The sequence below is a fragment of the Trachinotus anak genome, unplaced genomic scaffold, assembly GCF_046630095.1.
Source record: "Trachinotus anak isolate AG129_WGS33_773 ecotype Australia unplaced genomic scaffold, CSIRO_AGI_Tana_v1 ptg000011l, whole genome shotgun sequence".
Taxonomy (NCBI): Eukaryota; Metazoa; Chordata; class Actinopteri; order Carangiformes; family Carangidae; genus Trachinotus; species Trachinotus anak.
Window position 1 is genome coordinate 2,865,246 of NW_027273862.1, and position 24,523 is coordinate 2,889,768.

At 40.7% G+C, this 24,523-nt stretch overlaps 1 protein-coding gene across 1 annotated transcript in view; it reads right to left on the reverse strand.

Moving 5' to 3' along the window:
• The window catches only part of LOC139627414 (neural-cadherin), a 245,134-nt gene that overhangs the window by 119,276 nt on the left and 101,335 nt on the right, over window positions 1-24,523 (reverse strand). The window contains exons 19-24 of the mRNA XM_071488143.1: window positions 22,860-23,051; window positions 21,530-21,973; window positions 20,387-20,717; window positions 19,457-19,550; window positions 16,515-16,699; window positions 7,565-7,794 (exon numbers count right to left, since the gene is read on the reverse strand). Coding sequence (XP_071344244.1) covers window positions 7,565-7,794; window positions 16,515-16,699; window positions 19,457-19,550; window positions 20,387-20,717; window positions 21,530-21,973; window positions 22,860-23,051 — 1,476 coding nt within the window. The remainder of the gene's footprint in view (window positions 1-7,564; window positions 7,795-16,514; window positions 16,700-19,456; window positions 19,551-20,386; window positions 20,718-21,529; window positions 21,974-22,859; window positions 23,052-24,523) is intronic.

Consider the following 24,523-nt stretch of genomic DNA (forward strand, 5'->3'; position numbering starts at 1 on the left):
ACAGCATCTGCGTCTGACCCACCATGCTGACTGTCCCTTGGACGTTGACCCGGCTCTGTGACGACCTCTGCTGCCGACTTAAAGGCAGAGCAACAATGCGGCCCCCATTTCTGTGTTCATACCTTTTAGACGTATCATACTGCCTAAAACAGGTTTTGTGAAAGGAGCTAAGGACAGAGGCAAATGTTTGATTGTAGTAATAGACCTGAACTGACCACCATGGCCATGACTGGACTGTTTCTCCCCCCCGACAGACACACACACATGCAAATACAAGACTGGCTCATCATTCCCTTTGAGAACCCTTGGTCTCTCTTTCTCTCCCTGTTGGTGAAATGCACACAATTTGACTTTCTATGGTTCACGCTCTCACAGACACACACACAAACACACACACACAAGTCCCCTATTCCCATTCAGACTTTTGAAACGTGAAATGAGGTCTGACTGGAGCCAGAGGCCAGTGTGTGTCAGTGTGATGAAGTGAATTATTTGTGTTTTACCGACTCTCTTCTATACAGCGATGATATGCTTTTTCAAGCTTTGAATTCTGTTTAGTCCGCTCTCTCTGATGGGCAAAATGTAATTTATTAAGACACACCCTTCTCATTTGATAGAGCACAGTTCCAGTGGGATTTTTTTTCTTACTTCCCATGAAAGCAGCAGCCAATATTACAGGCATAATCCACACTGTGCATTTCTGTAAGAGACAAATTGGGTTGGATTTAAAAGGATGTTCCACACTCATGGACTATGAATAAAGTAGAAATAACAGTTTTTATTCTTGGGTTGGGCATTCGCGCATGAATCAGGCATCAATTAAGGAAGGAATTTTCATCACAAGCTCTTACTCATATCATGTGAGGCTCAGACAAGGTAGCAGTAGCTTAACCACTCAAATGGATTCTGTATTCTTTCTTTTTTCACCTTTAAAGGAGAAATAGACAAGAAGGACTTAATCCAGGATGCTGCCTGATACAAACTGAAATACAAAAATAGTATTTTTTGTGTTGTTATAGACTTCATAAGCCATTGCTGCTGTCATTTCTTAATCAACATTTGAAATACTGTTTGCAAAAACTTCAATCTCTAGTAATTTGTCCAAATTCAAAATTTGATGTGTAACATGACAGACCGTACTTGGATTTCATCCCAGAGCATTCATAAAATCTGTCTGATCTATTCCAGGCTCTGTTGCACTATTAACAATCACTGCTGTCTTGGTTAACATAAAATGGAGGAAGAGAAAATAATTGGATAAATTAACAAAAAGTAACACAAAGTCATCATACTTAAATGGCGTTGTCGTTTCAGTCTTGACTTCGGGAAGTGAAACACATGATCATTTGAACTGAGGTCATGAGAGTAAAGTACATGCTCTTGGTCCTAAAAGCATCTTGGTTTCCTCGATCTGTATGTATCAGATCATTGTATTGCAACACTGTCTTAAACCAGGGAACTGTGACTACAAAAAGAGCTACAAGTTCTGCACTATCAACCCAGCACTGATGTGATCAGCCTCAAATGCCTTACAGCTGAATGCCTTAAAGCACTCATACTCATAGTTTCATTTTAAATCCACTGTGCTGCACAAAACAATGAAAAACATTTGAGTGTCTTGATACTTTCTGACTGCGCTACAGTGATTACACCCCCAGGTGATTTCACACCTGCTATGCATAGGGTGGTTGAATTAAGTTCTACACTGTTTACAACAGATCTGTTTCATTTGGACAGGTAAGAATGGCTCTACCAAAATCTGGAGGAGAATAAACAGCTGCTCCCTGGCTAAGAGAGCTGTTCTCACAATGTTTCCATACCCAGAGGGGGAATCATTCAGACTCGGTGCTGGCACACCGTAGTGGGCATTTTGCACTTGTATTTGATCTGCTTAAGGTTTCAAGTGATCCACTAACTCTGTTTACCTCATCCTTCGCATGCATACTTCTGCCAGCATCCAAGAGTGCCTGTGCTGGTGGTATCCTGGCATTCTCAGTCTGGTGTGCAGCAGGTAGCTTTAGTTGACAAATGTAAATGACTGGCACCCATCAGACAGTCAACAGTAGTCAGAATATCCCAGTTACACATTGAAATGAACAAATAAAAACCAAATTGCTCCATTTGTCTGCTTTAAGTTGACTTTTCTGGCTGACTGGTATGAAAATGAGCCAACAATAGTCAGTGTTAATCTTGCAAGACAACAACTGAAACCTTTAGTGATATATATATATATAATATTTGCAGAAACAAATGTATTTGCAAAGCTTTCCCTATGTTGGATAATAATTAGACCACTAATACACACCTGGATCCATACCAAAAACTTAGGTGCACACAAAGACAGAAAAGACACACGTAAAGTACAAGTGCAAATTTCCCTTTACAATTCTTCAATCACCTTTAAAACATGTATGCTTTGAATCATGTTCCATCCAAAACACTTGTTGAATTTGATGCAATTTTAATGATTATTTCATCAGTTAATGTGTTTGAGATGAAAAGAAATCAGGATGTTCAGGGTTAATATCAGGGCAAGGCAAGGCAGTCTTTCCAGAATCTGCAGCCTGACACATATTAACATCATCTCAGCATTTCAGCCATGCAGTGGGACCTCCCACAACTGGTCGGGACTGAATGTGAGCATCATACTCCATGACTTTTTTGAGCTCTGAGCCTTAAGGGGTTGGAAATGTGAAGATAAGCTAGTGACAGATGCTCAGTAGTTTAACAATAGTTTAATAATGAATAAGAGATGTAAATGTTTTAGACTTGAGTTGGGTGGTTGCTTATGGAATAATTAGTTATGTTACAAGCACAAACACAATATAACACAGCTGGTCCTGTGTTGACCACATTCTGGATATCATGTAATTATTTGTTTGATATGAAGTAATATTAAGGGTCATCATAAAACCTGGGTTAAATTCATTACTTTACCAAGCAAAATATTTGTACGCATGGGTCAGAGTTTCCTTACATGTACACACAACCTCATGTCAAGTCTGTTTTTATAAATATCCATTTTTCCATGGGGAGTGATAAACACATACACAAGGCCCTGGTGTGCGTGCACAGTGGTTATAAAGGGGACCTCTGGAGTGCGATTTACAGAAAGTAATCACAATGTAAATCACAACTGGCCATTTTCACAGCAGATAAAAGGTGCAGGTGTTACTAATAATATTAACAATGGCTCTGTTCTATTCAAGTGTCCCACTAAGCAATGACAATGGGACAGTGACACAATATGCACAATACCAGGAAACTGAAGCAACTAAATGGAATTCAGTTGTTGTTACTTCTGTTATTGACAAATGTGCTTTTCCGACTGTGACATGAGGAAATGTCGTCCAGCCTTTTGCAATATTGAGAAAAATAACAATTTTATATTTGCTTCCATTCATTCAGCCAAGAGTCTGTGTTTGTTAATACTGGTTTGTGATGTTGCTGCAGTCACATATATATAATATGAATGATTCAGGTGTAGCTCACCACCACCATCAGATTTAATAAATATACTATGATGTAGATGACAACTCGTGATAGCTTTTCACTCCACTTTTAAGTACAGACATTCTAACAAAGTGTTCACAACATGGCTTGCCATCATTTCTCCCCAAGATAATTTGTTGGCCCCAAAGATCCTGAAGATTCACATATGGCACTGGTACATGGCTTCAGAATATCTGTTCTGTCAAAACACATTCAACATAAGTACATTTGATAATCATTACAGTATAGCCTTTATGGGTCACTGCTGAATATTAAATGGACAAGTCTGGTAGCACAAACCTTTCTGTTTTACACACACACAAAAAAAAAAAAAGAATTATAAGCAGGTAAAATTGGAGTGGCTGAGTGAATAAAGGCTCCCAGGAGAAACATCAGCAGCCTGAATGGTGGCCAATAAACTATGTGTGATTATATGGAATTGAAAATGCCTACAAATAACATGTGTGTACTGATTCAATGTTTCAACTTTTTTTTTTTTGCACCTCGGGCACCTGGACAAAACTCACATAAACATGTCTAGAAAATGCAAACACTACACAGGAAGGACCTGGTCTGATATTCAAACCCCAGTACCGGACGTCAATCAAGCTGCTGTGCTCCCACTAATATCATTTGCCTTTTTACATATTTGTTTGAGTGCTTTACTCTATGCTAAAGTGATTGAGAATTAGTTACCATGGAGATGAGCAGTGAGTGCAACCTTGCACATATAAAAAATGCCAGTCAAACTATAACAGCATTCTTCAATGAACAGTTATGGAAGATGAATTAAGTTGATGAGTCTGACTTTCACTATGTCAATTGCTGGTATTTTAATGAGATGTGATGTAGATGAAAATTACCTAAATTTCATAAATAGTTTTGATGCTCACTTGGTTGTGGCATCTTGTTTTCCTGTCATGTACAACTCTGAGCAAAGTGGTACAAAATGCATGGAGAAAGTTGTCAGGACAAATCAGCATCAGCATCAGCATGTTGAAAAATACACACTTATGATGTTTTGGGGTTGTTTTTTGTTGTGCGTCCGTTGCACTGTCATTGGTCACCTGATGTGAGTGATGTGATCCGGAAAGTGTTCACAGCGCTTCACTTTTTCCCCATTTGGTTACGTTACAGCCTTATTCAAAAATGGATTAAATTCATTTTTTACCTCAAAATTCTATATACAATACCCCATAAAAAAGTTAGCTTGAAACTTTTGCAAATATATAAAAGATAAAAAACAAAAAAAAATCACACGTACGTAAGTATTCATAGACTTTGCCATTTCTACAACTTGACTGGAGTCCACCTGTGGTAAATTCAGTTGACTGGACTTGGTTTAGAAAGGCACACATCTGTCTATATAAGGTCCTATAGTTGACAGTGCATGTCAGAGCACAAACCAAGCCATGAAGTCCAAGGAATTGTCTGTAGACCTCCGAGACAGGATTGTATCGAGGCACAAATCTGGGGAAGGGTACAGAAAAATTTCTGCAGCATTGAAGGTCCCAATGAGCACAGTCGTCTCCATCATCTGTAAACGGAAGAAGTTTGGAACCACCAGGACTCTTCCTAGAGCTGGCCGCCCAGCCAATCTGAGCGATTGGGGCAGAAGGGCTTTAGTCAGGGAGGTGATCAAGAACCCGATTGTCACTCTGACAGAGCTTCAGTGTTGCTCTGTGGAGAGAGGAGAACCTTCCAGTAGGACAACCATTTCTGCAGCACTCCACCAATCAGGCCTGTATGGTAGAGTGGCCGGACGGAAGCCACTCCTCAGTAAAAGGCACATGACAGCCCGCCTGGAGTTCGCCAAAGGGCACCTGAAGGGCTCTCAGACCATGAGAAACAAAATTCTCTGGTCTGATGAAACAAAGACTGAACTCTTTGGCCTGAATGCCAAGTGTCATGTCTGGAGAAAACCAGGCACTGCTCATCACCTGGCCAACACCAGCCCTACAGTGAAGCATGGTGGTGGCAGCATCATGCTGTGGGGATGTTTTTCAGCAGCAGGAATTGGGAGACTAGTCAGGGTCGAGGGAAAGATGAATGCAGCAATGTACAGAGACATCCTTGATGATAACCTGCTCCAGAGCGCTCTGGACCTCGGACTGGGGCGAAGGTTCATCTTTCAACAGGACAACGACCCTAAGCACACAGCCAAGATAACAAAGGAGTGGCTTCAGGACAACTCTGTGAATGTTGTTGAGTGGCCTAGCCAGAGCCCAGACTTGAACCCGATTGAACATCTCTGGAGAGATCTGAAAATGGCTGTGTACTGACGCTCCCCATCCAACCTGATGGAGCTTGAGAGGTTTTGCAAAGAAGAATGGGAGAAACTTCACAAATATAGGTGTGCCAAGCTTGTAGCATCATACTCAAGAAGACTTGAGGCTGTAATTGCTGCCAAAGGTGCTTCAACAAAGTATTGAGCAAAGGCTGTGAATACTTATGTACAAAAATGAAAATTATTTGTTTTTCATCTTTAATAAATTTGCAAAAGTTTCAAGCAAACTTTTTTCACTTTGTCATTATGGGGTATTGTGTGTAGAATTTTGAGGTAAAAAAATGAATTTAATCCATTTTGGAATAAGGCTGTAACAAAACAAAATGTGGAAAAATTGAAGTGCTGTGAATACTTTCTGGATGCACTGTATATAAACATCTGTGTATGATAGCTATATTGTTGCAGTCTAAGGGGTAACACACACCAGTGGCATATGATGCACATCTTCCTGAGTGTCACCATGTCAGGATGCAGCACTGTGACTTTTCTCAGAACCTACGTGCCCCAGCAAGCAGCAATTTTATCATTTTCTCTGTCTGTATGGCCCATTCAGGGTGTGCTACAGTCAAACAACATCTGACAACACAACACAGCCAATGTATGCTGCATTTAAGAGGTTAGGAATGAGAAAGCCAGTGATTCTGGATAAACTTGATTGTCAGTGAGTTTGCATGAACCGTACTATTTTTTTTAAGGAGGTAGAAATCATTGTGCTCTTTTCTAGATATAACTTGAGGTGGTCAACATTGTTGTTTGCAGAATTCAAAGAGTCAGTGATGTGTTTCTTGTCCAGGCAGAATTCAAGATATTTGACACACAGCTGGAGGTCTCATATTGTATAAAGGTAGATGTACAAGTCTTTTCTGATTATAAAGCAGGTCTAGGTTTTATATTAATACTGTGCAAGTATCAAAGCCTCAGTCCACAGAGAAATACACACAGCCTGTATTCAGAAACTGAGCCTTAAAACAAGCCGTCAGGACTTCTGGAACCTCTGTAACTTTGTGATGTCACAACAAAGCAGTCACCACTTTCAGCCACGCCACAAGCCCCGCCCACCTGGACCAACCATCCAACCTTGTAGGATTTGGTTTCTCTGAAATCTGCTATATTTTTATTTTATCACTCATTCCAACAGCCAGCCAATCAGAAGAGAGGCTGTGAGTGGCTCACTGAGAAGCCAGAGAGAGGAGAAGTAAAATTACACTGAGATTGTTTTTGGTTCTTAAAACCACAAATACAGTATATCTTCTTTTGGTTGTCAACACTTCAAATAAAATACCACAAAAGTGTAAAATATGGAACCTTTTACAGTTTTATTACTGATGAAGCTGTTTTTTTTGCAAGTTTTGCATTCAGCAAACAGAAACAACTTCCCACATTTGACTGAAATGCCTGATTTGTTAGGATTAAAACAAGTTTCAGGATAAACATTGCTAGGGGTAAAACTGTTGCCTGCAACCAACAAGTGTCAGAGCACAGAGAGAGACCACAGCCCTGCTTGGAAGGTTCACTCTCACCCATGAGGGATTTCTTTTTGGCTTGACTTATCCAGCAGCTTTGCAGCATACTTACTCACTAGTTGTTTTTTTTCCACAGTTAGTTAGATTATTTTATGTAGACTATGCGCATTGTTATTCAAAAGGTTGTTTCGTCAATCAGTCAAGTTTGGGAATGAGTCATCGACAGATAAGACAACAAAACAACCAGGCTGGCAGGAATTTTTTTGTCTACTATATGTGTTGATAACGATAAGAAAGATAAAGGACACAAACAATGACCTACCTTTTGTTTGTGGGCAGCCAGATAACCATGCATTTTCTCAGGCTGGAGGAAGGACGGGCCACCGTGCACAGCGAAGCGAACATCCAGCATTCGCTCCCTCACATCTATCAGGCTGAAGATGTTGACATCATCAGGTGGAACAGAGAGCATCTCAGACAGGAAATCCACCAGCAGCTCGTAGCGGCTCCGCTGCTTCCCTCTCAGTTCAATAAACTCCTTTGCTGTGATGTCTGAGAAACACACACAGACAATTGGAAATGTAGACTGTACATAAGTGGCCTCATTATTTCCAACCCAGTGCAAGGATAAATCCAGTTATTTTCAAACTGTGCCCAATTGCTAAGGTAAAAATGACTTATTATATTGCTGAAGCCCAAAAACTGGGATCCCGCTGTACTTGTGGAGTCTGAAAGCTTTTTGGGGACCAAAATGATGGACTTGACAAAATTAAATGGCTATTGGAGTGTTAAGACTTGTTTTTAGGGTTAGGTTTTGAAAATCTATCTGAATGACTCTCCCCATGCAGTCCGACGACCACATAGTTTGGAGTGGAGAGTCAAAGGCAAGGCATGGGCCAGTGCATGTCACTTGGGGTGCATCACACAATGGGTCAACCAGGGCTAGAATAACATTCAGGTTAGGGTTTAAAAATGGTAAATGGACTGCTATATAGCGCTTTTCTAGTCTTAATGACCACTCAAAGTGCTTTACAACGTGAGCCGCATTCACCCATGCAGTCTTACAGCACTTACATCTACACGTGGAGTGCTTCTCTGCCATTCACACACACTCATACACCCATTCAGTTGTGATGGTTAAGGTTAGGATAAGGGGCTAGTGAATGCATTATATCAATGAAGGGTCCCTATGAATATAGTAAGACAGGGATGTCTGTGTGTGTATTTGTGTGTACTTGCTTGCAGGTGAAGATAGCAATTTGCAGTTGAATTTCAATTCCTGAATGTGTCAGTTAAAGGTAATTGCACTGTTGAGAATCCCTGGTTCCATTTCTAATCACAATCTGCAGGAGCCTCTTGAGAAAGAAAGAATGACATTTTGGTCATGGTTTATTTCACTGCACCAGGCTAGCAGTGGTTTAGCATGTCAGATTTGACAGTTATGTCAATAAGAACAAGAGCACTGATATGATCTATTTCAAGCTTAACCAACTGACCATTTGTTTTTATCAAGATTAAGAGCAGGTGTCATGTGTCACAGCTGAGATCGGGCTAAGGACCATCAGTCAAAAGTCTGGCTCATGTTATATAAATTTTAGGCAGATTTACCCCAGTCTACCTCTATGGAGACTTTGGCTTCTGGTCTGGGCACCATGTTTGGCACTATGTTCCACACAGACTACATTCTTTCAAATTTCTTTCGTGGTTGCAAAGATCTGGGGCCTCGTGTATGAAGCTTTACATTGAATTTTTTGGTGTGTGCACGGCTTTCCAGCTTTGTGCGGACACTACATTTCAGTATTAATTCTGATTCCTTGCACATTTTCTTTGTATATCCCAATCAAAGTGAAAAAAGCACCACACTCTACCCTCTCTCTGTCCTAAATTTCATAATCTAAATGAGTGTAGATGCTGATTTTAGAGGTAAATAGATTTTATTTGGCTTTCTGTCCTCTGGCATTAATAAGACAAGAAAACAAATGGGTGGACAGAATATGGCAGAGGCTGTTAATGCATGGCACCAGAAAGGGCCATTTTTCTTGTACATTATGCACTTTCTCTTATTTCTCTTAGTTACAGTAGTATTTGGTGTATTTCACGTACTATTTACGTCCACCATGCACTATTCTCAATATACATACAAATGGAATGCAGCAATGTGCCAGGCAAAAGGTGAGACATTCTAAATTACTATTTCAACGTGATACACTTATCATGATACAAGTATATGGCTCACATGGACAAACAGGCTTGTCAGAAAGCGCTGTTTCTCTAGTTTAAGAGGAAAAGAAACGTCTCCAGTTCAAACCACTGAGGAGTGATGACACTCTAAAAACAACATGATATTCTGAGGCATATAAATCAACTGTTTACCAAGAAGCCACCCGTCGCGCATCCTGCAAGCCTTCTCCCAACCATGCTGTTTGTTGGGATAAATTAATAGTGGGCCACCTTGCCACAGTATTTGTCAGCCGCATTTGTGCATCACAAACTATTTGCACATTGATGAATGAAATGCTTATTAGCATATTCATCCTCTGATGGTGCCTTTATAGCAGTGTGTGTGTGTGTGTGTGCAGTTGATCATGTGATTAAATCAGGGAAACCAGCTCAGACTGCAAATTGTGCTTTAATGTTAGTCTGATCAACCTCATTGTGTGGGAACTTTATGTACCTGGCTGACATATGCATGATCCCATCCAATAGAGCTGGCATGGTGAGGCTCAAGGACAACTGGTGTGTCAGTTCTCTCTGAAATGACCTGTTGCCAAGCCAGACAGAGCTTAGCACAAAGTTCCGAGAGGATTGCTCTAGGAAATCTTTTAACAAATGGGCCCATGGTCTCTAAACACCTGTTCCATTTTAATTCAGCCATTTGCAGGGGCGCCACGGTGGATCACCTGTAAGAGTACGTACATTAAGGCTTAATCCTAACCGCAGCGGCCTGGGTTTGAATCTTCATGTCCTCTCCTATCTCTCTCCCCAACTTCCCTGTCTCTATCTCACTGCAGCTATAAATAAAGGCATAAAAAGCCAGAAGAAATAACTTTTAAAAAAATTCTGCCATTTGACAGATCCTCTAATAGGGTCAACGCTGCCATTGTTACCAGGGTATGTATTGCATCCTTCTGTGCATGCATTTATGTCCAGTTGCCATCATGTGGATATGTTATTGTTTACAATAAAGCCCATGTGTCTGTGCTTTGCTATTTTGAAGAGTAATTGTTTTCACATGTGGTCTGACAGACTTGTAAATGTGTCAACAATTGACAAACCGTTAGAAACGTGTACGGCAGACATGAAGCTGCTGTCTGGGAATCACCAAAGTCAGTTGTCTTCATTCTACAGACACCATGGATGGACTGTAAGACTCTCCACCTCAGGATGGGGCTTGAAGAAAATCCAGGAGATCACCAAAACCGGTAAGCTTCATCATCAGGGGATGAATGTCTAATAACAGTTGAACTATTTCAGTCTGAACCAAAGTGGGTTCGACCGATTTACTGACAGACAGACATTGATAACCCCCTTCCATACCCATTCAAGGCATTTTTTTAAATGAGTACAAGTAAAAATGGTGAGTATACAAAGCCATGACATTCTACAATGTATTCACGCAGTTCCTTTAAGAAAATATCTATATTCTTTATGATGAAGAAAATGACATCAGATTCCCCTAATAGATTATTTTTTTACTGAAACACAGCAACATCAAAGGAATAAATGTATAAAAGATGGTTCCCTCATAAAGAGAAGTTGCAATGGGGCTTAGTTGCACATACACACAGGCACATTTGTACATCACCCCATAGTTTCAGCTGATATTCTTGAACATGTCAAGAAAAAAGAAAGTGAGTGGGAGGAATGAAAAATTGGAGGGAGCTTTTCATCCAGCCTTTTGTAATGTTCTTACATAACTCTGGTGTGTTGACAATCCTGACTAATATATAATGTGTTTTACAAGAAAGTTTAACGTTGATTTTAAACTACAGCTTGCTAGAAGATAATCTATTGTCAAATATGTTTTACTACAAGACAGAGAGGCAGAGTGAGTGTCAAACATGTGGCTCAAGTCCTGCTACCCAACTTCAGCCACATGAGTCTCAGCCAAGTTATGGGTTTAGTCTGGGCTGTTTTGTTGCATTTAACTAATTAGCTGATGATTAGCATATCAAAATAATGAGACTTCGGCAGTCTCGGTTACCCAAATCAAGTGGTTGCAAAGTTATGGTCTGTACAGTCACGTGACACGTGGCCCTGTGAGTGTCAAGACAGACTTGAAACAAGCATCAGATACTGCTCCACTTGATGAAAATGTCTTCATAATCAACACCCTGTGACTCAATCTGATTCTCAGAGAGAGAAGAATGAGAACACACACACACATATAGAGTGGGGTCCAAAAGTCTGAAACCACTTTCCCAGTGGGAAAGAGGTCTTAAACTTTTTGACCCATCTGTGTATAAAAACAGGGAGTACAGGGTGATTAGGCTTGTGAGTATGTACAGGGAGACAGCCTTGGCACTGAGAGACAAGACAGGGGGCTCAGCGGATACCACATGAGGGATCGAGGCTAATGTCAGCTCCCATCAGTCAGTCCGGCGGGAGAAACAAGGACATAGGCAGACAGAGAGACAGTAGGAGGGATGTGGGCTGGGGTAGAGGGTAGTAACTCCTAACGCAGAGTGGCAGCCTTTGCACCTGGCTTTGATCCAACCTCACAATTCACTACTGCTTTCTCCTTCCCACAGGCTTTATCAGAGTCTGGTGTCAAGGCAGTAGTGCACAGACGCGCTCCTGCCTGTAGGCTGGTGAGTTCACACAAACAGGCGCAAAAAAAAAAGGGAGAAATATCCTACCTACAGTATGTAGTAGTAAACTGTTGACAAGACTGAGACAAAACAGTGAGAAACACTACACAAACTTCATGGCCTATGTGCAGTTTGTTGTGTTTCTGCTCAACAAAGGCGTAAACATGACCGAAAGACAGCAGATCAATTTTTTATAGTGTTCTTTGGACAAAGCAATAGAGGATTGTTTTTTAAAGTTTTGAAGACTCACAGTCTTGAAAACTACCTTGTGATATTTTTTGAAAGGAACCAAACATGCAACATGGTTCCACAAAAGAGAAATTGAAGTCCCGCTTCCCACCTCCCAAGATATACATTTTTACTTAAGAAGTAACCAGTAGATGATTTGGAGAAAAATGATAAACATCAGAATAAGAATAACTAAATAAGCCATTCAAAAACAAAACATAAAACAACGCTACAAAAAAATATTGAATTAGCTTAGCTTTCTGAGATGTGTTTATGGAGCTTTCTGCACCACACCTTTTTCGACTTATTTACAACTGCTACTTTGTAGATGAAAATGACACAAGTAGCTAATGACGCCACTAAAAACACATTGTTGATTAGCAAAATTGTGTGCAGCACCATGGTAGATGTTATTCAGCTAAAACATCAATCTCACCTTCTGAACTGTATTCAGTGTTCATTGTTTTCTTGAAAAACGACACAACAGTTCATGATTTGCTTCATTTTTTTTACCTGATGCATGAGGAGCACTGGAAAATGGTTCACCTGCATTGCCATTTTTTTCAGTAATTAAAGCAACATCTGGGGGGAACAGGAGGGAACATAAGCTGTTTGCATTCTTGACTTGAATCAGATGAGAATGCTGACTTCAGTCTCTTTCAAGCAATAAACCAAAAGATTCAATGTGTGTCCTGTAAGAGTGAAAGAAGCTGTTTGCCCAATTGGCCAAACAGGAGAATAATAATAATAATAATAATCTTCATTATTTATTTCACATTGATGCTGGTTCCTGCACCTCAAATTTGCTGCTTTTCTCACTTTAACACTTTATGGAGAACTTAAACACAGGAACTGTCTAAATCAATGCAGTAGAGGTTAAAATATCGTGACTTTTAGTCCCTACTGCATCAAAGTCCAAAAACATTGGATCATACATTTTCCCATAATGCATCCTCTCTACCTGGTAAATGCCCAAATCTTTCAAACGCCACACCTCATAGCGTGTTACATCGGCCTCATTATATATATATGTTCCTCAAGCCTAAGCAGAGGTAACTTGGTAACATCATCAGGTTATTGAAAGCTCCCTCCAGAGTTTTCACAGGGTGAGTCATACTGATTTTGATGTGCAAAATCAGCTGCACCTTTAATTCTTAAAATAATAATCAATCAAAAATAAATAATTGATGGTTGCAGTCATAATCCATTGCTGAAAGTGGATGCGGCACACATCAACATCCACAAGTCCCAGGGATCTCACATATAAATCCCTTCAGTAGAAAACAAAAAAAAAGTTTTTTTTCCAATTTCTGCATATTGATCCTGCAACGCACACACCTCGGAGGGATGACAGATGTAAAATGATCTCTTGGCAGGCGTGGTTTATAAAGTCCCTCTCCCTTCATCATGCAGCACAAACTGTGTATGCAGTGTATGTACTGATCATGTGCTTCTGACTGTGCATTCCCCTGAGCACTATGCATTTCACTCTAAGCTAGTTTTATGTGGACATTTCAAGGACTTTTTGTTTACCACATTTCTTACCTTTCCATCAATATTGAGAAGGAGAGAGGGAGAGGGAGGGAGCCTTAATCCCAGCAAGGCAGATTTAACTAGTGCTCTCTTTGTGTATCCTTATTGCATTCCACATTTGTTCTTGAAATGGGATTTAGAATGTCAAGGAGGGTGTAAGTAATGCTATAAGTAGAATATTTTCATAATCCCCTAGACTGAGAATCAATGAGACTGTTTACACCAAAGCTCCACATGGAAAAATAAAACCCTGGAAATGGTTTCTGTTACATATCCTCCGCACTCACCTCTGTGTTGGTAACTTGGATGATCTCAGAGACATTAATCCTACATTTGTTTTGAAACCTTAAACTTACACAATTTGTGAGTTTGTTCATTGCTGAACTGTAGGTTAAAAGCATTTGACTGATTTTGACGCTGCAGTCACAGCAGTGGTTGACACCAGTGCCCTCTAGCTCAATTTAAGTCCCTCTTTAAGGGTCTTTTAAATCAAAACACTCTGCAGGTAACAGCCCTTTGATGACTGTGGAGCCATTGAAAAATCCTCAACAACATGACCACCCCACAGGCATGTGGTTGTTGACAAACCTAGCCTTATTATGCTAAATTAAGTGAATGAAAAATACAAGTTCCAATCACAAAAAAAAAAAACAAATTAAAAAAATTAAGAGCTGTTTAATTGAGCAATTCTTTCATATTGATTCCCATTATTCATTTTAAACACACACTTGCTAGTCTGCTTTTTGTGCATGAATTTATTTTTCCTTGCACAAATATTGGAATATGAGCACCAGCTGTTCTCCACCGTGCCGTCTCTGGCTGTGATGCACATTAATTTACCTCAATCCTGTTTTCAGAATGACAAGCAAATCCTTTTATCTACATATGAGGCTTGACTCTCCCTTATATCCTTGCCTTTCCTTCTTTCTTTCCCCCTCCTCTCCAACCGTCTTTGGAACGCACCTTCTGGCCTCCCCCTTCGTCTTCTTCTATTTCAATATCTCTGAAATCATAAAAATCCTTCAGCCATGTCCCATTCCTCCAGAGTGAATTTAATTCGGAGGAGACAGCCGATGTGCTATACATCAGGTAATGATGGATGCTGCTCAACATGTGGGGAGAATGTGCTGGTGGAGCAAAACCTCTCGACTAATTATTTTGCCAGCATAAGTAATGGAAACAGGCTTTTCTGTGAGTGCACCGACGACGAGCGAGAACACAGGAGTCGGGGAGAGGGATTAATAATGGCTGTAATCTTTTGCTAAGGAAACGTCTTTAACTGAGAGTGTGACAGTCCTTTGAAACACTGCAAGCAAATAGAGCAAACAGTAATCAGTGCTCATTAATTTTCTGTGACTGGAGACAAGTCTGCAAATAATGACCTATGTTCTCCAACTTTCCCTTGTCAGCAGTACTGAGTTGAGCAGAGTTTTAATTTTAAGGCAAAGCTGATTTTTATCAGCTAATAACACGTTAGTATGGTTGGAGGTCCTACCTGTTCCTGTAATAGCATACATGTCACAGGTCATTAATCAAAAGAACAGCAGACAGAGAGGCTGCAGGTGATGTTTGCCGCAACTGGTTAAAGTGTGCTTGGAAAGCCAGACACAAAGGGGTCAAGCACTGTTGGCGTGAATGTCAAAACAAAGCTGATACCCAGAAGCAGTAAAAAACAACCCCAAAGCTCAACTGGAAATTGTAAGTCAAGGACAGTTTTGGGGTTTTTTTTGTTTTATTTTTGAGGATGTGGACGTATCAGGCTTTACAGTGGCAGTCTTTATGAGGAGAAAGATCAGTCTCAGAGTAAGTTATTACACTCCTGTGTAATGTTCATAGCTGTGTTGCCATTTACAGCACAGAAATACCTATACTTCAGTGCATCAACTCAGGACATGAAGTATGAGTGACACTGACAAATGGTGGTCAGGACATTTTCGGTCAAACAGTTATTTGACCAAAACATTTTAACTAAAGGTCACCTGACTGGCTTTTTGTGGAGCTTTCAACCACAGCTTTCATCACTGAACTGTATCAACTATGTATGGAACATCAGTTGCGTGATAACACACAAACAGGAGCTGTGTCACAATTCAGGAGCCATCGGAGGCTGCATTTGAAGACCGACTGCATCACAGTGGTGTGACTTGGTTGTCCCATGTCAAAGGCTGCTTCAAATGCAGCCGAAAAAAATGTGGCCTTCTTTTTACTAATTCACTAATAAATTACCAACCTAACCCAAGATTCATTGCGCATCAGTGATGAAAATAATATGGCAGCAAACAACGCCAACAGAGAGCCCAATAATTACACTTTTAAATTTAAGCATTGTGGTCTATGATGGCTATGAAGGCCACGCTTCCGTAGACCACATCCTCCAAAGGATGCAGTCCCTGAACTGGGACGCAGCCATCCAGTCTTCCACAAAGTAGAGCAGTGTTTGACATCACACTCAAGTTTACACCAGTGAAACAGAAAGGATCCTGGACAAGAGACTGCATGAACACTGGAAACAGACAGCATCAGCTGTGTGTGAACACCAGACTAAAACCAGACACAGTGTCCACTGAAAAGGGGTCAAAGGTCATTGAGTGGACCAGTGGACACAAGATCAAATAAAACATTCACATGGGACATCAGAGACGTTTTTGCACAGAGACTGGTGTCTCTATGTGTTTGTGTAGGTCTGCATGCCACTCTTACCTGCTAGCCGGAGGGACCCTGAGTTGTAGATGGCCTCGTCTCGCAGCTCCCTCACATGCACGGTGACAGTGGAGACAGCGTCTGGCCAGATTCCATCAGACACACGGACCTGGAACTGATAGGTGCCAGGTGGGGCATTCTCCTTGATGATCAGGAAACCTGTTCGCTTGTTCAGGATAAAGTAACTACAGGAAAGAAACAAACACACAGACATGCAGCATTTTTAATGCCTTTGCTCTAATTCACGGAAGATGAGCCCACTTACAGGATGAATGAGTTTTCTCTCTCACCCTCATGAATCAACACACTAAAAATCTGGCTTTCACTTATTCAGACAACCAGCCTGATCAGCCCACAAAAACCAGTCTATAAGTACTGTCACGAAATAAAAACTTTCCACACAAAGGTCCTTCAAGAAGTATTTACTAATAACAAGCAGGACTGAAGCATTCTGCGATGTCAGTCTCAGGATGGACCACAATGTGACCACGATCTACGACCGGCTGGTGTGTTTGCAAAATCTAGCTTCACCACAAGAGAACACGGCAACCAGCCAACTGGAAGGAAAGGAACAGTATGACTGCATGCTTATTGTCTATAGGGGCTGTTGCTTCACCACAGTGTGCACTGTGCAGATGTCTAGTCTGAGAGGCAAAACTGATATCACTCTGCCTGTGTACATAGAACTATTACAATCATACAGTCATCATTAAATACCAGCTCAGTATCCTTAGGATTTACATCCATGTTGGACGTTTCCACACCTCAAGATTTGCATCTAATGCAAATGGTCACAGCCACTGGAGGAAGTTCTCTGTTCTTAATTTAGTGAGGTCAAGAGTCAAGGTTTGAAAAGGTTTGAAGGTTCCCAACTCATAGTTGCTGCAGGCAGCCACACACTTTCAGTAAGCAAATCAGCAGCATATAAACAACAGAAAATTATTCTACTGTAAACCTGACATAATTAGATTACAGACTGGGGTCCAGGGTTTTCATGAGGACACCATGTCAGGCAAAGTTAGGCTCCGCACTGGTCCCTCTCCAGTTTCCAGGCGAATGAAGACAGAACAGTACAAAAATACCTTCTTATCCCCCTCAACCATTTGTTTTACTCAGTGTTTCCCTGTTTACTCTGATTCCTGCTGTAAACCAATTGCCATCTGGGACAATAATACAAAGTGAGCAGAGATGATACATTAGGGGAAAAGGAGAAAAATGAGACTGACTAATAGGCACAAAGAGATAAGAGGAGCCAATTTCACTTGGTCCTGTCTACATGCTCCCCTGTACAGTAAGTGAGTTCATTCAAGTTTAATTAGAGAGGTAATCCAAGGCAGAACCTTAGCAAATCAAATAATAAACCACTTGAAGATACAAGGGCCACATGAACTCATTTTAAAGCACATGCTGTGGTGTAGAGATTATGTCTTGGGTCTAAGCGCTTAATTCCAGCTTTCACATCACTGACAGACAATTTTACATCTCTAATAAAACTATCTATATTTTCCATTTGGTACTTCACAATCTCCTGAAGCTGGTGTTTATTGACATTTATGTTAACTACTTACATTATTGGCCACTTCTCCTCCAGTAAAAGTAGGACACTTGCAGTAAAAGTATTATACAAGATGCACTGATGTGCTAAGTGAAAACACAAATGTCCTTTCTGTGCTGTGCAATGCCATAATTACAGCTACAATACAACCTCTTGATCCAAAGCACCAAAAGATTAATCGCTAACATACACGATCACAGTAAACAACAGTTTTATGGCTGATTTGATGCACTGAAATGAAAATATACATAACAGACCCGGACAAGCTATGATAGGCTCTGTTTTGTGACAAGTAAGTGCAGCAGTGTGTTCTGAACTCAGGTCTGAAAAACCAAGAGATGAGAGCTGTCATGAAATGTTAATGCCTTGTATTACACCCAGTCATCCAAAGGGCTGAACCTTCACTTTGACAGAGACGGGACAAAAGTTTGTCATTTTGAGTTCAGCTCAGTTTGGAAGATGAAGACTACGGTGTTGTTGAGTGCTGGAGTGTCACTGTATGTGATTTTTGGGACTTGTGTGTGCGTGAACATGTGTGGGTGGCAGCTAAATAATATATCTGCTCAATGTTACTTTTGGCAGAGGGAACCCTCAAGGAGAGCACCATCGAAAACAGACCAGACAGAACCTCTGCAATCACACAAGAGGGGAGGGAATGAGGAAATTAGTTATCAGCCTTGGGAGGAAAATTGGACAGAATGATGAGGTAGTGATAAAAGAAGACGGTAAAAGGATGGAAAAGAATTGAAGAACACACTTCAGAGTTATCAGGCTGATTTAATGAGGGTGTAGTGGCTTAATCAATACATCATGGAGGTAGCCTGGTAGTTGAGTGCCGACTGCATTGCCAGCATGAAATTGGGCTTATAATCATCAAATTGCACAATACAAAAAAATGTAATAAACTATATTGTGACACATTAGTGACAAATGCCAAACGGGCCAGAAAAAAAGCAAAATGCAACAGTTTAAATTCTGTGAGGTTGCAACAAATATCTGGTCTTCCTGAGATATTTGTCACAGCAAAAAAACATTTGATGAAGATGCCCTGTTCTAATTTTTGGTTTTACAGAAAAACACGACCATTCAAACTCAAAAATACCATAGGATATAGAATATGTTACTTCATTGACAAACAGAGAGAGGTACCTGCTTGCTCCCATTCTGATTAGAAAATGCTGATACAGAAAATGAATTTGGACATTTTATGGCAATATTATTTTACCTGTGTGTGTGTGCAGATCTCGTCAGTCTGTGTCTTAGCCTGCTAAACTTGTTGCATTTTCACATGCATATCTGACATAGTGCAGCTTTCTTTTTCTTTTCTCATCAATCTAAAATGTGAAGTATCCAGCATGCATGGTTCATGAAGAGTCATGTTATTTACCTTGGCACATGTCCTTCAAAGACGTACGTCTTGTTGTCCCAGTCGTCAGGGTCAGGAGAGTAGACCTTTCCAAGCACTGTGGTAGGCATTCGGCCTAATGACAGAAAACAGTTCATTAGTTTTCCTTTGAGTGTCTGTATGTTACTGATACACCAGCAGAGGACACCTTGGACAGCTCTATACTGGCCTTCCATTTATTCAGGAAAATGTTTGGTTGCGGCCTTTCTGCATGTGTATCTCCGTGTACGTGTGTTTAAGTGTGTGTTGGATATGTTATGCATGTCATGTACATATTTCAGGCTTCATTCAACACTTCCTTTCAGCAGATCTAAGAAGTGGCTGACATAGAGAGAAAGAAATGCATAACAGAAGTGCTGTTTGAATGCACATTGATTACAATTATGTAGAACTGTTGATGGACAAAACAATGTGTTTTGAATCCAATCCAATATTATTATGTGCAGGCTTTTGTGACACAAAATCTCAGATTCACTGTAATCTAAGTCAAGATACTCTAGTATGTGGTTTGTTCGGGATCCTGATACCAAACATGCAATCGGCCGATGAAGAAAAATTATGGCTGTGATTAACTGTCAAATCGAGCTGTGGCTTGCCTTTGTGATCCTCAAATAGCACCATGGGAGTCATTCTGATTTAACACTAATCATGCAGACTATGATAATGTGGTGACAATGAATGGGTTGAGCCAGAGGTGAAAAACACAATAAAAATGTGTGATGTTGTGCTGTGTTAATTGCTGCACACTGATTAGGAATTAATTTGCTGGCAGTATGAGTTTCACCTAGAGAGACAGATAAATACTTTAACTTCACAATGTGCTTGAAAATGCCTTTTCTTCTTTTTTTAGCAGTTAGATACATGTTCTTATAAAGTCCAGAGCGTTGTCACTTGTGTTTGAACATTTCTCACCTCTGTGACTATTGATGAAAATTTTCTTCTCTCCTGCCACATGTGCATGATCGTTTTGGTCACCGATGGTCACCGTCAGGGTGCTGGTCACCGTTTTGGCTGGGCGGCCACTGTCGCTCATAATAATAGGAATGAGGAACTCTTTCTGGCGCTCACGGTCAAACATTCTCAGCGCTGTCAGTGTGGCAGTGCCGTTTAGGTTGTCCTGGAGGTAGAAATCATTGCTGTGGCGATACTCGGAGGGCATGGTGAAGTGAAACGGCGGACCGTTCTCGGGAGAGTCCGGGTCCACAGCTCGGAGGAGGGTTGATGTTTGGTTCAACCTTACTACCTAAACAAGGAGTGGGAGAATGAGGCGTTATGGATTGTTCAGGTTGGTTTTTTTCATCCATGTCACTAATGAACAGTAATTCTCCTTAATTTAACTTCCTTATTTTTCACAAATTCATTGCATTAACCCATTAAGACCAGGTGAGACTTACACAAGTATCTTTAGTAGTATAGTGTATGACCAATGAAATGCATAGTGATTCACTGAAATTTGTGCCAGGGAGGCGAAATGCATTGTGGGAAATGTATTTTGTTTTGTTTTTGGTGGTTTTAGCCCAAAAACAAAACAGTATTTCAAGTAGTAGTTTGGACAATGGCTAACGATCTGAGTGTAGGGAGTGACACTGGAGCACATTACAGCAATTAACTGGATGAGAGTAATTAAACTAATGACTGAAATGATTCAGACACAGACTTCAACCTGTTACGTTAACCAGCTAACCAGCTAGTCAAGACACAGGGTGAGAGATGTCAGAGGGGGAGGATTAACAGCCAGTGAGAGATAGTATCACTGCTTGCTAGATGCACCTGATGCAATGCTCTCATTAAAACCTTTTTTTCTCAGCCTCTGAAGCAGATAGAAGCATAAAATACAAACCATTCCAGACCTTAAACCTCTGGCTTTTAGCCTTTTGGCTGAGTAATAAAGGTTTCAGTGAATGTCAAGTTTTTCAGAAAACTCTCAGGTTTTAGGAGTTTTTTTTTCAGACAGTGCTTAGGTTTTAGAACATTTTTCTAGAGGGCGCCTTAGGTCTGAATGGGTTAATATCAGTATGTCACATGTTACATGAGTTCAAGCCCCGTCAAGCCTACCTGTGGTCCAGCCACATTTTCAAATACTATTGGGGAGTATGCTGCTTCAAACTCTGGTCCATTATCATTCACATCCAACAGAGGCAGCTGGACAGTGGCACTGCCTGTCAGAGGTGGAACTCCCTGATCGGTTGCCATGACAACCAAGTGATGCTGGGGTACCCTCTCCCGATCCAAAGGCCGGGCCACAAAGAGCACCCCGGACTGGTCAATGGTGAACAGCCCCTCAGGGTCCGACTCCTCTGATAGGCTGTAAATGATGTCACGGTTCTGGCCTGAATCAGAGTCGCTGGCCACCAAATGTGCCACGCTGGTTCCCACGGTGATGTCCTCAGGCAGAGGGGCAAGAGACAAGAAGTGTGGAATGAAGACAGGAGCGTGGTCATTGTAGTCCTCCACCTCCACCACACAGTGCAGAAGGCTGGAAAAGTCGAGGTCTTCAACCTGAAACAGGAACCAAACCACATGTGTTGTCAAATGTGCAGTAGAGACAAGATTTAGATGTAAAGAAATTCATCTCATCAGTCACAATAAATTTTCCAAGGCACACTAAAAAAGCTGTGATTGACATTTCTGACCAAACAGATTTCTAATGTTGAGTAAGAATCAGATTCAACTTAGCAAAACAGTAGTGATCAGCCCCCTGTTATCAAATCCTTGGCTATAAAGCAAAGTCACATCATCCCCATTTGTGCTGTGCTGATATGGGTATGGCTGATTTTTCACTTTATGGGATTTCAAGTTATTTTCCAAAAGATGCCTCTCACTGCCCCAAATATGAAAAATTACCTGGTGGACCTTGAAAGTTCCTGTCTGTTACTGATATGTAACACATTGTATTAAACCGGCTTTACAGAAATTTCTTCTTTTCTTTTCTCTTCTATTCTTGACATTCTTCATGTTAACTTTTGACAGAGAGGCTGACAGGTTTGTTTGAGGGATTTATGGATGATGAAGAAAAACAACTAACTTTGAGATCATTGCTAACAGAAATTCACAAAACCTTTTTTTCTTCCATTAGTTGCAACAATTACCAAAACTTTGTGGGAACTGACTGTATCTGAAAGTACCTAAACTTAAGATGCCTACTAAAAATTCATTTCATATTTTGAACACTTCAACAGCACCACAGAATCATTCATCCTCTGGCTTCTGTCAGAGTTGACTGAGACTATTTTTCTATATCCTCTTCACACATGCTGCGTCCCCTTCCCTGAGGGTTTCTTTCACATGTGGCAGGAGGGAAATAAGAGACAGAGAGGTATGATACAGAAGCTGAAGTGCAAGGCTGTGTGGTTGACCGGGGCTTTTTGGAACAGCTTCAATATACCTTCAGGGTGAGGTTGAACCTCTGCTCGCTGTGTCGTTCATAGTCCAGACGTTTCTTAAGCCTAAGGGTGCCGCGCTGCTCCTGCTTATGACTGACCATGTAGAACTTCTGCTCTTGGTCTCCAGAGACGACGCTGAAGGTGAGCTGGGCGTTTTCTCCAGTATCTCTGTCCTCAGCAGCAAGCTCCAATACCTTAGAACAAGCACAACATCATGTGGATAAAGTATGTCAGCTCTATCCCATTGGGGATGTTGGATTCTTACATTTTTTTATACATTAATTAAAATCCTCCTTAAGTTGATATTTTTGGCAATAGCAGAGTTTGAAAACTGACTATGTTTGCTAACAATTTGTATTATGATAATATTCCACCACAGACTGAACAAAATTCTGTAAATATTGAATAAGTTCTACAAGAAGGAAATTGGACAATGAAGAGTAGAGCTGTGTTAATATACAACATACTGTACATGCTTCCAAAGGCAGATGATGTGCCTCTTTAAAGGTCCCATATTTTACACTTTTCCCATGTTTTACGTGAAGTTTTAATATCCATTTCAAGATACACTGTGGTTTTAATAACCAAAAACCATCTCAGTATAGTTTTACATCTCCTCTCTCAGGTTTCTCTCTGGAGCTCTAGTAACAACAGGTCAGTCAGCCAATCTGAAGAGAGGATCTGAAGTTCTCGTCTGATTGGCTGACTGTTTTCTGAGTGATCGAATAAAAATATAGCAGATTTCAGGTAAACACTCAGAGAAACCAAATCCTGCAAGGCTTGATGGTGGGTCTGGCTGATCTGGGGTTGGACGTGGTTGAGAGCGCTGACTGCTTTGTTGTGACATCACAAAGTTCCAGAAGTCCTGATAGCTCATTTTAAGGCTCAGTTTCTGAATACAGGCTGTGTGCATTTCTCTGTGGACTGAGGCTTTGATACTTTCACAGTATTAATATAGAACCTAGACCTGCTTTATAATCACAAACACATGGACATCTACCTTTATACAATATGGGACCTATAAATCGGGATTATGCAGTTTCTTACCACTAGGGGGGAAAGACCTAACATACCAGCTAATCAAGTTGTTATGGCAAAACATGTTAGCAAACAATGCCTCAGAAACACAACCAGCAGACATTGAGCAACACAGGTATCCCACTCAAGTGTAGACTAGCTACATGATGAATGTATGCCAATATTTGCTGCTGTTGTAGACTGGTCCACAGTGTTGGGTCACTCTTCATTTTGCTCTCATTGGTCTAAAGACAGCGTAGAGTAATAAAGACTAAGCCTTCAGATAGTCAACAATTAAACTTTGCTTTGTGCAACAAATTAATTTTGATGTCTGTCTTAAGTCCGACGCGTGGTTTGATCTATGCTACAGTCACAGTCTATCTTTGTGAAACCTGCCCTTTTTTTAAAATAAAATATCTAGGTCACTGCAGCTTGACAGATGTTTGAATTTCTATGCCAGTCATCTACTACTTGGGCTCTCTGTGCTAAGCAGGTACTGTACTGCTGGTTTATTTTAACTTTTTTACTGGAGAGCTGTGGGGATACAACCGTACTTACATACTATATATACATACACACTATGTTCTATTGCTATGCTACATGGCCTAAGTTAAAAGGGAATGAAATGTTGTGATAAAAAATGAAAAAT